This window comes from Aythya fuligula, chromosome 5 (genome assembly GCF_009819795.1).
Source record: "Aythya fuligula isolate bAytFul2 chromosome 5, bAytFul2.pri, whole genome shotgun sequence".
NCBI classification, from domain to species: Eukaryota; Metazoa; Chordata; class Aves; order Anseriformes; family Anatidae; genus Aythya; species Aythya fuligula.
In genome coordinates, this window is record NC_045563.1 from 39,220,470 (window position 1) to 39,236,120 (window position 15,651).

The window sequence follows — 15,651 nt, forward strand, 5'->3', positions numbered from 1 at the left end:
AATAAATGCTCATTATTTAGACCAAATGGATCAGGATATATTTTCACTTGCCAGTTCTCTCTTACAATTTACTTAATGATGTATTTATAGAAAACAGCCATTAGTTCTTACATTTTGTTTTAAAAAACAGGCTTTTTCTGTGGGGATGGATTCTCTATTTCATTAATACAGCTCTATTATTAGGGGCAGTTTATGAATGAAATTAAACAAGTTCTTTTTGAAAACGTTGTATAACTTCTTTAATCAGCTTTTTCCTTCAGTGCTATGGCATAGTCTCCTCTCTAATTTTTGCACTAAACTCTTCTTCCCTGGAATAACTAATGCTTTCCAATAACTTTTCAATTAATTGAATGTCAGAAAGAAAGAAAAAAAAAAGCAGAACTAACAAAGACTGGAAGCTGGCAATAAAACAGTAATTAAAATAACTGAAAAAGTCACTGTAAATAAAATCAAGTGGGAAAACAGTCTTAATTTATTAACAGTACAATGAGTTCTTAACAGACCTGAGTTCTGGCAATAGATCCATAAAAATATCAGCTCAAATTCACTTTCTGTCCCCCCAAGAAAAAAAATAATCAAATCAAACCCCAGTATTTATAAAGAAGTGAATAGTTAAAGCACAGTACAACATGCCATTCTGTTAATCCATTATTTAGTTACATCTTGAATTTGACATGTAGTTCGGGTCCAGTACTCACCTTTTTGTCCAACACAAGAAGAGTCCATCAAACAAAGCCCTTCACAAGACATGATCTAAGCCAAAAATTAAGGTAGTTCTTCACATAATGGATGAAAGAACCCTGAAATTCCCTGCCAAAGATGTGGCAGGTGCTAAAAGTTCACATTTGCGCTGTGGAAACTACACACATATTTGTCAGAACAATGGAATGGGGATCTAAAAAGACAAACTACTTTAGACAGGAAGCTTCCTGAGCTGAAGGTAACTGGAGACCGGAACAACATAAAAGTAGTAAATATCATATCTAATTGTTCTGTTCCTGCCTGTCCTTGTCAATGTTTGAAAGAAGGTATTGATTTATAGGATCTGAATCTTAACAGTTGGTCTTACCAATCATATTCATAGAATCATAGAATATCCAAGTTGGAAGGGACTCACAAGGATCATCAAATCCAACTTCTGGGTTCCCAAAAGATCACCAAAAAAACTCAGGTCTGAGAGTGTTGTCCAAATGGTTCTTGAACTCCGACAACTCTAGTGTATGAATAGTGCTTCTAGCTCAAGGTCTCTAAGGCTCATTCCTAGGATTAATTTACCCAAACACTTCTTAAAGGCACAGAACTTTTCAGCTTCTGTTACCTAAAACTAGAGAATTCCCAAGCTGCATCTCCATACACTTACATCTTACATACACTTACATCTTACATACACTTACATACACTTACATACACTTACATCTCCATACACTTACATACACTTCCCAAAAGTTTAAGAAAAGCAGTATGCTCTCAGGACTTCCAGCTGAAATCATGCGAAGAAGAAAGCCAGAAATAATTGCAAAATTTAACAAAAACTTTATATTAATCATTTAAGAGGTATTAGAGTTAAAAACCTCAGGAAATAAGAATCTAATTATTCCTATGCTGTTCTTATGCCTTCTATGTATCTTATTTTAGGCTTTTTTTCAGTTGTCTTAGAGTCTTTTTTCTAATCAGATGTATTAGTTTGTGGCAGTGATTAGTGGTTTTCTTCCTTCTAATCCTTTCTAACATCTTTTGCCTTACACTGAAATTGAGAGGGTCTTTCTTCATTGCTCTTCAGGAAAAAGATCTTCTGCAACTCAATCAAAACATGAGAATAGTAAAGAAAGAATCAGAAGTGATGACTTTAGCATCCTCTCAATGACAGTCAGCAAGAGTCTGGTATGCTTTTTGACTACTAATAAATTATAAATGTGCTGTACTGTTATCAAATGTGCTCTAACTAAAGTTTAAGAAACAAGCAACAAAAAATGGAGCTAACAGCCAGTGGGAAGAATATTTTAAGTAACAACTAGTAAGTTAATATTCTGTGCTTTCAGTGTAAGCAGCACTCTAAGGGACAAAGTCTCAAAGGACACACTGTATGGCTCTTCAACTTAATCTACCACTGCATCTTCCTTTTTTTCTTGAGCAAGCTGTGAATATTATTCAACAAAGACTTAACCTTTTCACACAAGCATTCTCATATATCCACACTAAGATCCTCATTGTTTTAACACGGGAAATAAACTTAGGCATTTTTTCAAGCCAGTGAATACTACTTCCTGATTTCTGTTCTAAGACTGGTAATCAAATATACACATTCAGAATATATGGTCCTACATGAAAAATTAATATTATAATACCAGATACCATCCCTAAACTAGAGGCACCTGAAGAGCCATGGTTAAATGAGCTTGACAGTCACAGTTTCTATTTCCAAAAACCCATGAACAAGATCACTATTGACCTATATTCCTACCTGCAGAAAACTAAAAAGCACCTACTATCACCTACTATCTTAAATAAAAAACCCTTCCTTAATCATTTCTGCAAGGCATTCTATTCCTTTTATCAAACCACAAGCCTCTGGCTTGGGGAAGGAGATGAAGGGCAGCAGACAGAAGTTAGGAGCAAGCCAAGTACTGGGCATGGTGACATAGATAACAAGCTAAAAATTGTTAAAGGTTTCCCCATTTTTAACAAGAAAATGCAGTTCCTTAATGATCTTTGAAGGAACCTTGATGAGTCCTCCACAGAAATGACTTAACTAAATTATATATTAACAATTACAAAGTCCTGTCATCATAATCAACACTAATATGTTGTTCATTCTCCAAGTTCTAGCTTGTTTCAGAGACCAAACACCGGGTATCCCTAGGCTTTAGAAGTGAATGCTTTCTGATTCACAACAACTGAATTTGCATGAATCCTGAAGAAGAAATGACTCTTTGCAGATACAAAGTAGGTCCTACTTAAGTACTTTAAGTAGGTCCTTAAAGAGAAAACACTGCTGGATAATAAAAAGCTTTTTCACACAGCACATAAGATTATTATAAAATTTAATGTATTTGCGACCTACTGTCAAGCATAGCAGACCAAAATACGCTTTCAGAACAGAACGTATACTTTCACAGAACAGGCAGATCACATAAGAGGTATCCTGAGTTATAAAACAGCTTTGTTATCTAATGACACACAACTCTTGATGGAACAATTGTCTGAAATTGAATTAATGGTTCCAGGCATGCACAAAGACCTATTGCCAAACTGAACAAACTGCAAGTACAAGACGAGCACTTTCTACCACTGTTGGTTAGAAGAGCGACCTCTAGTCACTTGCACAGTTCTGCACACGATATTCATTGGAAAGTATTATAGAAACTTAGAGCTGGCAAAAAAAATAATAATCTTGATTCATAAAGGCAAGGAGCAAGCACAGTGAAAAAATATGTTCTAAAGGAAAGCCTGGACGAATTTGGCTTTTTACCTCATTAATCACCACATGTAGTTACTACTAAGGGAAGCACTGAAACCCCCTAAATGTATGACAGCAAAACCAAAAGAAGACATAGATATTCTTACTATACATCAAACTCACCAGGGGCAATGCATGGGAACAAAAGCCAGATGAGCTGATCAATGAGACTCAAAATGCTCAGGCAGATGGTTAAGATGAATTGCAAGCTAAGAGCTATCTTGCCTATTTAGACCACAAACACCGCTCTTGCGTTAGGGAATAGGGCATGAGTATGTGCATATAAAGAAATACTGTTCAGAATAAAAAGTCTCTGATTCCAAGTGTTTCACAGTGTTTCTGTGCATACATTACCCTAAGACGTAGCAGCAGTAGGAAGGAATATACTCACTTTCTTTTACTGCTAATTTTTCTCTGCCAGCAACAGAGCCATTCACAGTAAATAATTTGTTAGAGGAAACAGAGACAAAAGAATGATATATTTTCAAAATGCAACACGAATTATTGCAGAGATGAAATAACAACACCAAATTGATATTCCAGTGAAACATACAGAACTTGAGATAACTTCAAAGTGTAGGGCATTCATCTGCCACTTGAAACAAAACAAAACAAAAACTATTTTGCTCTCAAACAGGAAAGAGGTTGAATTAACTCTTGTAACAAACATTAGCAGAAAGGTATCTGTAACATTTTCTTATTTTAACACTTCCTTTAATTAAAAACAATGTATCTTTGAGACACCAGTAATAAATGAAATAGTCTATTTTCAGCTTTCCATCACTAAAATGACTGCACGGAGTTATCAATTACTTAAGTAACATACATGCATTATTCCTTAATTTGTTTAACCAACTAAGAAATTCTTCACCTTAGTAGAACTATACACATTAATGCCACAGAAGTAGATCTATGACCATTAGTCTTTTAACCCATTCATTAATATTGACTCTGCTGGAACATTCCTAATACTATTATTATTGTCTCTTATTCAGTAATATTATTCAGTAATATTTATTTAGATATCAGAATTATAGGTTTTAGTTTCGTTCTTAAAATCCCTTCATTTATACCGCTGAAAAGTAGTAATATAAGTGCAAACATACATAAGAAAAAAAGGGTTTCAGTAGTGTTTGTTTGTTTCCTACAACAAAAATATTAAGAAGTTTGAAAAAAAATATCATAAAGTTCTAAATAGAATAATACTGATAAAATCAGGAAGGAGTTATAAAACAGTATTACAAGTTTGTTTTCCATTACAGATATACTCTACAGCTATTACTTACTAATACAAAAGCATAAAAAGAGAAGGAACTAAAAAATAAGAGCACAGAAACCATATGCTGAGTTTTTAAAGAAGCATTAGAGCAGAGGAGTAGCATGGATACAGAGCATAAGAACCCACAGAAGAGTTTGAGGTAATGGAACTTCTGTCTGGACCACTAGGAAATTCTGGCGATGTGATTTATCACTGTAACTTCACTGTGTTACCATAAATGTGATGTGGAACAGCAAGAAGGTAAGTTTTCCAGCTACGAACTGTTGGTCAGCTACTGCTGTCCTGATATAGAAATACCACCCTTTTGAGTAGTACAAGTCTTCAGCAAAGAAGTCACAATATTCCAAGTTATGCTGCCTATGCTCTAGAACTTCAATCTTGCATTTCAACAAATGATTTCAACAATCATTTCAGCACTACCTTAATTACAATAGATTTCTACAGTAGAAGCAAATGGGTATAACTTTTACTTCATGTAAGGCCATAAATTCTATACCACATTTTTGAACTCAAACCAAAACCTTACATGGTGTAAGTTGTCCCTTCCTATTATAAAGAACAGGAAGTGGAAAAACATTTTGTGACATGTATCTTGCTACTGAGTAAGTACTAAGTCTCTCTCTTCAGAACATTCTCTAGTTTTATTAGAAAGTGAACTGATGCTAATCACATAACCAGTCTAACACTTGCATCACAGAAGTATGCACATAGAAAGAAAACTTACTAGGTGATTTCTCTTCTTCTTCTCTAGGCTCTACTTTTTCTGCTTTTGGTGGACCTTTGATTTTGTATATTAACGAACGGAGTTTGCCAGTCAAGGTAGAATCTTCCTCTTCCTCTTCTTCCTCTTCTAGTGGAATACCTTAATAAAAATGATCAGAAACAAACCTTAACCTTTGAAGATGAACTCCTTCAATATGTAAACTACCCCAAAATATCTACAGGACAACCTTTTAACCAGCAAATTTCACACAGGAAAAAATAATGTTTTAAGTGCCAAATAGGTGGCAATATGACTCAAAGTCACATTTGATTAAATATGTGATTCTCTAGCTTATATTCTGCAGTATGAAATAAATAAACAATTATATCCTACAATATAGTACAACTTTTCAGTTGAGATATTTAGCAGTCATACATAAATATATTATCTGAAATTAAAACTGGAAGAAGGCAGAAGTTCGTAGATAACACTAGTTATAAAATTTTTCATTAAAACAAATAAAGAGATGTATCTGAAGGGATGCAGTTCTACAAATAGTTTCCTACAGTTCAATACATTGCTTCATAACTATTCAAACCTTTTTTCAGATCTTTTACACCTCTTAGTGATGATCAGATACCACATGTGTTATGAGCAATAGAACAGAACGTCTAAGCAGGTTCCGTTCAGACCAGAACTGATTGGGCAAAGCTCAAATCGAAGTTTTTGCTGTTTGGCTGTTGGTCAAAGTAAGAGTGATTCTTAGCACTGAGAAAAAGAAAAGATTTCCAGATACTAAAGAGGTACAAGCTGGACAAGAGGAAAAAGATTTAATTTAGGAGGGTATAACTCGTATTACAAAAAGAAACTAAGAAAAGAAAAAACAACTGAAATGTGGTATCCGTTTGGAGAAAGCATGCTTCTAGCAGCTAACAAAGAGTTTTAAATTACTGAACAAGTGACTAGGAAGAAAAAATTCAGAGGCAGTAGGAGAGAACGAGAGAACCAGAAGCTGAAATGTAAGATGATATAAGGACTTTGAGGAATGAGAAAAGTAAGGCTGGCTTGGCAAAATGAATAGCTAAATGAAAAGCTACATACAGTTCGTGTCCAGAAGGAGTAAGAACGGGAAGTGTAGCCAGTAAGGAGACAGAAGAGAAAGAAGAAAAGGATATTAAGTAATGCAAGAGACTAGCACCGAAAAACCTAACCTAGGCCCTGGAAGCGAAAGGAACTGAGAGGATAACTCCTGAAAATCTGAAATGAACAGACAAGAAGAAATACACTCAGATGATGAGTTAAGACAGTGGCAGAGCAGAGGAGGCATGGTCTCATTCACCTCTCCAGACCAGATGTCATTCATGCTCCATCTTCTTAGAGCTGTGTTCAGAAGCTGACCTAATAACCATTGTTATTCACTAATCACTTAATTCAAGTGGCAGAGGTCTGTGCACTGGAACATATAGTTCCAACCCAGCACATGAAACAGACAAGTGTCAGTTTGATATTATGCAATAAAATCTGCTTTATGTTGTTTTGTTTTCAGTCAAGAAATTACACACAAGAAATATGATGAGAATTATTATTTTGCTGGCAACACTAAGCACTCACAGTTTGGATGTGCTAGGATTCAGGCTGCCTTAGTAACTTTAATTCAGAGTATTTGTGTATATTCATTATGAGGCAGCCTTTAATTACTTGATTGCATACATATTTTTCCATTTAGATTCCAAAGTATACTTAGTATTAAAAAGCTGTTTATATATTCCAAGCACAACTCAGTTTGATCTGCAGCTTACATTGCTTAGTACTGATTTTCAGAACTGTCAGGACAGATTATGAAGGGCATTTATTTGTGGTGACCACCTATGCTAAATTTGTACAAAGTAATGAATATGACTTTGTTTAGGATCCAGAGGATCATTAAAATGTTTTAATTATGAGACTGTTTTCTCTATCTTCAATTCTCTATCTCAGTCAACATACAAATTAATAATGCAATAAACAAGAGTACATGATAAAATAAATAAATAAATATATAGCTAAATAAATAAATACCCTCCCCCCAAACATCAATCCTTAATCACTAGGGTTCTAGGGTTTCACCTTCTGAAAAGATGAAGAGTGACCAGGAGCTAAAGTAACTCAATGGTAATATCAGCAATGAGACTTCAATATAACAAATATGTTACAGAGTAAGATATTTCCAACTAAGCTGAGGTCTCTATAGTCTTCATCTTGGAGCACTCAGAGAACTCTGAGATGCCAGGTAACCTTTGAAAAACAGAGATGAGCTCAACTGCTGAGTGACTGAACAATAAAGATCACATATTTGTGAAGGTATTGTGAAGAATGAAGAGTAGCCAGGAGGATATGAACTATTCACTTTAATGCTTGGAAAAAAATGCCAGAAAGAACAAAAGTTTTTATCATGCACTTAGAATAAAGGATGAATGACAATCAACACAGGATTGTCAAGAACAAATTGCATTAAACCAATCTAAATTCTACCTAGAATGTAGTAGCTAGCCTTACAGATATAAAACTCGATTTTAAGGACTTAATACAAACCCACACAGTATCCTCCTAAACAAGTTAATGAAACACAACCCACTGACCCATCTTAGGTTGGGTTCTAAGGTAGTTGAAAAATGGTAATAGGAATCATGGAATCACAGCTTGGTACTGTGAAGGTTGCTGGAGATTTTACCAGGATACCCAGAAAGACAAGCACAAGATCATAGCAGAAGCCTTAACAATACAAGCACATAATCAAGGATACAAACAGAAATCACAAACTGTTAATTACTGGTCACTAGAATAACGTAATTCTATGAACTGGGTAAAACTGATTTTAGGGATAACCTGTGAAGAATGAACTAACAGAGTGTATTAGCATACATTTAAAAAGTGGCCTCAAGCAAACCAAGGAAGGGGAAAGAAACCATTACCATGGTTTATTATAACCATTATTATGGTATTATCCTGGTGAAAAACTTGAGATGCTGTCAATTCATTTTAATGATTCTGTTCCCTTCTTGAACTAGATTTATGTCATCAACCATAGGGCCAAGAAAGGCACTGGTAGAGTAACTGTAACACTAAGGGAGCAGAAAGGAAAAAGTCTGTGTGTATCAGTTTTAACTGCCTAATTATTGGGAACGAGCAGTAACAACTGGCTGATGTTGCTAAATGCTAGTAATGGACTAGTACTTCCATGATTGCCTTGATTAGACTAAGATCTCAAGAGACTTAAAAAATTTTTGGTATTGAATATAATGTGATTCTTTAATGCACATGCGATTCTATAACCCACAAAGTATATTTGATTTAGTACACTCTTGAGTATACTTAAAAGGAAATTCAGATTCAGTCACTGGTGGAGAAAACAGGCATTTCACAGTGCATCTGCAGTGCAAAAGTGTTTTATAATGATTCACCATCACAGTTATGTATACACCAGGAAACAGCAGCACCTAAAGCAGCAGCATCACCCTCCATCTACTGTCTTTTATTAAATTTGCTAGTTCTAAACTTCACAATCATAATGCCCTTTCAATATCTTATCTGTTTTTATATATATACACATGCCTATAAAAATCTTTTAAGGTAACCCAACCTTCTTATTTGGATGACTTTTATTATTGCTAATTGAGTCCAAAATCAATATATAAATAAAACTACACCAGAAAACATTTAATAGATACTTAACAATGAAACTTAAATATACAGGTTTCCTGTATTTTTGGTAACATGCACTGAAAGTCTGTCAGGAAAATCACCATGTAAACAGTAATAAATCTAACACATACAAAAATTGTTTGTTTGTTTGTTTTTTATAATTGATCTGATCTTTTTTGATGACAAGTGTTAAAAAGACAAACAAAAGTACATCTTGTCACTCACCACAGTGAATTAGAAGATCATCATGGAAGTCGTACAGCTCATCCCGAATCTCCTCTGGACAGGGACAATCCTCTCCCAGTTGAAAATTCAGCAGCATATTAATCTTTAAGGGAATTAAAACATATTTAAGGTAATGAAATAGGCTGAATAGAGGCTTCCTAGCTATACTTTACATGTTTATAATAAAATTAGCATAAAATATAAATTTCTAACACACCTCATGGAAATACTAAAGCAATGTTCCTTTGTAAGTTTTAATTAAGACTAATGTAAATATATAGCTATCCTTAATAATAAAAATATTCTCTATTATATAGAGATATATAATATAGATTATATAGATAGAAAAGACTAAACATTTCCAACATAGTGGTGTCAACACAACACTAACTTCAAGTTGGTACAACACAGCAACTAAAACTATCATGTTTTCTTCTTCTTGTAGCTCTGGCTGAATCTCAGCTCCTCAGCATTGGATGACAATGTTCAAATTTTCCATACATTTGAGAAATCCTAAGCCAACTTTGGCCTGGAGTTTGAGTTCTGAGTACAAGTATAAGCATTTTGAAATTCTGTATTTTGTGGCATCTTAATAAATTTTATCTCTAATTCACTTTTGATTCTCTAGTAGTTCTCATGTTAGTTTAGAAGTCATGGATAAACAAGACTCTTATTGCAAAGCACTTTTTTTTTTTTTTTTTTTTTTTAATCTTTAGATTTAAACTTTTGTTTAATATTACCTGTTCTTGTGGAGGAGACCGAAATTCTTTAGTCTTCTTGGCAGTCAAAGCTGCAGACATGTTCAAGGCTTGCATGAGTTCATTATACCTGTATTTCTGATTATACTGCAATTTTGATACATAACGGTCTGCAAACGATACAATTGCTTCCACTCTGTGTTGCAGCTCACAGTCACAGAAATAATTGAGTAAATGGCACATCTAGCATAGAAAAAACACAGGTTAAGTTCAACAGTTTAACATCTTAAACCCAAACAGGGGAAAATCTACAGTGGATACTATATACTTTTAAATTGTTTGTTAAAATGAGAGACTTTTTTTTTCCAAATGGAAACATTCTTTTTAAAAATTATTTTAATGGTGTAAAATTAAAATTCTTTTAATGGTGTAAAGGTGACAAATGTACACGGTTTTATTATGCTGATCAATACTATGTTGTATTTACACAACGCTTCACTCCATGTTCCCAAAACACTTAGAAATATTAATTCTCTTTTAAAATATACCTCAGAAAGTAAGTGTCTGAATATCTATTTTGAGTAAGAAAGAATTGCAGCATCATCAAATTTGGTTATTAATGTGAGGCCACATGGCAGACTGGAATGAAAACATTAGGGATTTCAAATATTATAAACTAAAGAACGGACATAAGGTACTACCTTTTTCTCATCAATAGTATAGCACATGTAATGCATTTGTATTAAATGGTCACCTGAAGCTTAACAGATTCTGGTAATCTTGTCTGCAACAAGCCTGTTGTAGGAGCTTTGGTTTCTTTTATTGCTTTTTCTCCAGCTTCTACAGCTTTTTCTTCAACTTGTGTAACTTCTTCCTTTTCTGTACCCTCTTCTGTTTCTTCCTTGTGATCTCCAAATACATTTGGATCAATGAGAATTAACACCTGCTTCACATCATCATCATCAAAAACCCCCATTATGAGCAGTGTTGCTATTAGTTTAAGAACAGGAACAAACTGGAATGCAATGTGTCCTCCAACAGGGTCTCGTATATGAGTACCACTACACTGTACTGCCTCTGTTAGCATACTTATGGCTTTAGATTTAAGTGTATCAAGGGGTATCTCTGGGCTGGATGTCTGATGTTCTTCACTGGTCACAATAAAGCAAGGAGTAGAAAAATGAAAGCTTGGTTTCAGACAAGTGCTAAGCCCTACTCCAGGTAAACCATGCTTCTTTGTTTCATCAGGATATAATCTAATAGTTCGAGTTTCCTCTGTAACTGGAATGATAAATTCATTGTTCATCATGAGCTTGGCTTGCTTGGCATGCTCCAAATGTATACTAATCAACAAGTCATAGAATCCAGAACGTAGGAGTCCAGGTAAATATTGATTATCTATTGTGTAAAATAACTGAGATACATCCACATGGCTACAAAGTGCATAAGCAACTCTAGTGTTACCTAGAGCACAAACTGAGCTATAGAGTTTTAAAGTGTGATAGTGAAACTTCATCAAATCTTCTTGTTCACATAGTTCCAAAATATCGACACATCTGTTAAGCAATAAAGAAACAGAGCACTGGTCAATTTAATGAATTAAAAAATAAAAATAATTATAATTTCTGCACATTTTGGTCAGTTCTTGTTTAAACTGTTTTTATTTGATACCGACTAACCTTAGCAGGTGTATCACCACACCACAGCAAACAGTGGTAAAAAAACAACAAGACTATTTAAAATTAACACTCCATAGAAAAGAGGAGGAAAAAAAATCCACCATATATAAGCTTCCTTGGAAGCTATAGTAAATTGCATGTTTGTTTTTAAAAGTGGTGTGTTTGGAGTGCTGAAACTCTAGAGACTACTGTTTAATTTTTCACACAAAACAGTATTTTTTTGCTTTACTTTTTAAATTTAGTTTTATTAACGCTAAATAAAATCACTTATTAAGTTGCAAAAACAAATTGCAAAATAATTGCTAAATGTATTTTTTTTTTAATTGGCTTCCTGCTACACTTTTGATTATAATTTTTGTCACTGATTGCAATATTTGATATTTGGATACATTTTTGTTATCATTGCTATGAAGATAAAATAATGAAAATCTAAGAAAGTTGAGATCTTGTCAGTGAGAACACAAAATTAATTCAGGTAAATTGTGAGCAGATGGAGCAGGAATGGATTACATGGTTTTAACATATAAAGAAACAGCAACTGAGAAAACTTCTGTTTAAAGATCTAGAGATTTAACAGATTATTTTAAAATTTAAAGGAAATCAAATAGTTGTTTTCTCTTATGTATGCAAGCATTGTCACATGACATTAAAATTATTCAGCCTCTTTTACCTACTTAAGTATCACAAATACAATATTATAGTAGATAGGATGAAAAATTCTAAAAAAAACTCTAATGTTAAGATCCTCCAAGGCATGCTTAACTAATACCCATACATCAGCTAGTTAATCCAATACATTTCCTACACATCAAGACACCGTAGTTCCTTCCAAATGTACCTGTTTTCCTCTGGGATATGAAGTGCCATCATCTGCAGAGGTTCCAAACACTGCACAACCCATCCATGACGTTCACTGACACGCTCAGTTTCCACTTTGAGAAAGCTGTTAGGCATCCTGCTCCATAAAACAGGTGTAATTGTTTGCACATCAAGGCGAGGGGGGCACTGAGGAATAGGATTTCTTTCCTCACTTTTAAAAATTGCTGCTGATAAAGGCATGGTATTCTGAAACAAAGTATATCAGAGTTATTTTTGTGACATGTAATTATGAATAAACTCATAATACCAAAAGGTAGTGTAATCTATTAATAGCAAAGAACTCATAGAAATATGAGTTATTGCAATAAACATATTAAAAAAGCATAAGGAGTGATAAACATCAAGGGTATTCTCCCCAGATATCTTTGGTTTATTCTGACAAATGCAGCTTCAATTTGTTGAACAATTACCTTCATATAAGAAGTATACAGAAGTAATTTGTTAACATTTTAGTCTAATAAAATATGTTGTCACAAATTCAATCTTTCTAAACAAATACAATTCAGAAGGAATTTCTGTAGCAATAAACAGATTTAGATGAGAATCTTTATAAAAAATAGTTAATACCTTTAATTTACCAAGTTCAAACTGAACCAAGTTAGTGCTTGTAGGCTGTACAAAAGTTGCTGGAAAAAGTTTTGTGTTGGGTTCAACCTAGAAGAGAAATGAGATTAAAAAAACTAAAAAGACAAGAACAATCTCCTCTCAGAATGTGCTTTGAAATATATATATGTATATATATTATCTACTTTACATTTTATTAACGAATAATTGCAGACACTGTATCAAAGCGATGACCAGTGTCTACCTGCGGTTTACCTTTAATAAAGTAAAGCATTTGCCGAGTTATCTTTATAGGTCCACCTACCCTACATGCAGGTACCTTTGCTGTGTTATGTGGTGCTACACCTGTAACAAGAACTTTTATAACACTCCGTGTTGATTCATGTTGATTAAGACAAGAGCGAATGGCCTCAAGTTGCACCAGGGGGGTTCAGGTTGGAAATCAGGAGATATTTCTTCTCAGAAAGAGTAGTCAGACATTGGAATGGGTTGCCTGGGGAGGTGGTAGAGTTCTTGGGTGTATTTAAGGAAAGTTTAGACGTGGTGCTTAGGGACATGGGTTAATGGGCGACATTGGTGGTAGGTGGATGATTGGACCAGATAATCTTGGAGGGCTTTTCCAACCTTAATGATTCTATGATTCTACTCAAACATATCGAAATTCAGCACTTACATTCTAAAACAGCTCATTAAAAATGGAGCTATCTCTGCTTTACAGCTACATACTTTGGCTCTCACTCTAGAAAATGCACCCCTAATACAGACTGAGGGTAGAACACAAAGAAAAAAATTTTTCTTTCACATTTTATGCTGTACAAAATAATTTACTACAAAAAAAGCTTGAAAAAAAAATTTGAATAGAGAGGGAATCAGGGGTGCATAATAAGAGGGTGAAAGTGAATCATTTTGTGAGGATAGTTAAAGTCTTCTTCATATTAACATTAGTGAATTAGTGTGTTTTTTTAAAAAAAAAGATCTCAAAGATTTCTTTATTTCCACATTTAGCAATTGTTTCCAGTCTTAAAAATCATGATGTATCACAATGAATCACAGTGCTGCAGATTTAGAAGTGATTGGTTGTTGTACTGTGTTTTGTTCTGACAACTACATTATCTTAATTTCCCCGTTATATTATGTAGGAAAACATGTTATTGTCACATTACTAGTGTTAAGATTTCAAAACAAGGAAAAGCAATCCTTATAATAGCATCAAAATGACCTGTTATTAGATAACTTCCTGAAAGTCTGGTAATACCTGATAACAAGTGCCAAGCTCTTTTCCATTGGCTGTGAATGACAACATTCCAGTAGCTAGGTCAACAAAGCATCCAATTTCTAAATCAACATTGCTACGACCTGATCTCTGGGAATTAGAAGTTATATCTCCTCCCCAAACCATATAGCAATTACTGCGCTTCACACTGTAAGAACAGCGAGAACAAAGAACACATATTACATGTCACATTGAACTTAACAATATTCATTACGATTCACTTTTCAACAGTGTCAGTCAGAGATCCTTAAAGGTGCTTGTGCTATCAGTTTTGTTTTCTCATCAATTTTTCTTTTATTATTATTTTTTTTTCAAAAGTAATCATTATGGCTAAGGGATCAGACTGAAAAAGTGATTTTTTTCCCATTTTTTAAAATTATGAAGCAATTTTACATGCTTCTCTGTGCTTAGGTAAAATGCAGAACAATCAGTAACAGGTTCATCCACAGCAATAAAATGCAGATGTTAGAAGAAAGGAGCATCCCAAAACACTCTTTAAAACAGAACGTTAAGGATAAATATACTCACTTTAACTGATCTATGTAAAACACACATTCATATGTAAATGAACAAAGAACAATTCTACTCCATAATTGATGTTATTCTTATTTTAAATTAATGCTCAAACTTTCATCAGGCTTGTGAATAATTCACCTTGAACAATGATATTAAAATACAATGCTTAATACATGATAAATAAATCCATACCTTTCATGAACCCTGCCTCTCTCATCACCTAAAGTAACCGTCACTGTACAATTTTTACTTAGGTCAAAATTCTCACTGTAAAAATGATAGTCTGGTGTTACCCAGCCAACCCAGACACAGGATGGGTCTTGCCCAGCAAATATCCGCAACGAATAAAAATACTGAAAAGAGGAGAAGAATAAATTAGTAATAAAAATCTAAGTAATTTTATGGAGGAATAGTCAAACAACGATTAAAAAAATCTCAATGTACATCCAACTTTAATAAAAATTATTCACAGCAAGCCATTTTAAATTCTCATAAAATAAAACTAGTATAGTAGATTGACACTGTGAAGTTTATGCCTCAGTCATACAGCTCTAGGCATTATTCCTTATACACAGAATTGTATCTTAGCGAATGATTAAAAGGCTTCTCTCAGCAGATTAATTTCTGTTTAACACGATACCACTACAAAATCTACATCACAAAGTAAGAAGAATTAAGGCACCTCAACATATTTGCT

General features: G+C 33.9%; 1 protein-coding gene across 8 annotated transcripts in view; it reads right to left on the reverse strand.

Annotated features, from left to right (window-relative positions):
* Positions 1 to 15,651, reverse strand: part of RYR3 (ryanodine receptor 3) — a 218,861-nt gene that overhangs the window by 98,860 nt on the left and 104,350 nt on the right. For all 8 annotated transcript variants that reach the window (XM_032189404.1, XM_032189403.1, XM_032189400.1 and 5 more), the window contains 8 exons: positions 15,147 to 15,307; positions 14,421 to 14,586; positions 13,169 to 13,255; positions 12,561 to 12,787; positions 10,798 to 11,599; positions 10,086 to 10,286; positions 9,346 to 9,448; positions 5,461 to 5,598 (listed from right to left, as the gene is read on the reverse strand). In XM_032189404.1, coding sequence (XP_032045295.1) covers positions 5,461 to 5,598; positions 9,346 to 9,448; positions 10,086 to 10,286; positions 10,798 to 11,599; positions 12,561 to 12,787; positions 13,169 to 13,255; positions 14,421 to 14,586; positions 15,147 to 15,307 — 1,885 coding nt within the window. The remainder of the gene's footprint in view (positions 1 to 5,460; positions 5,599 to 9,345; positions 9,449 to 10,085; positions 10,287 to 10,797; positions 11,600 to 12,560; positions 12,788 to 13,168; positions 13,256 to 14,420; positions 14,587 to 15,146; positions 15,308 to 15,651) is intronic.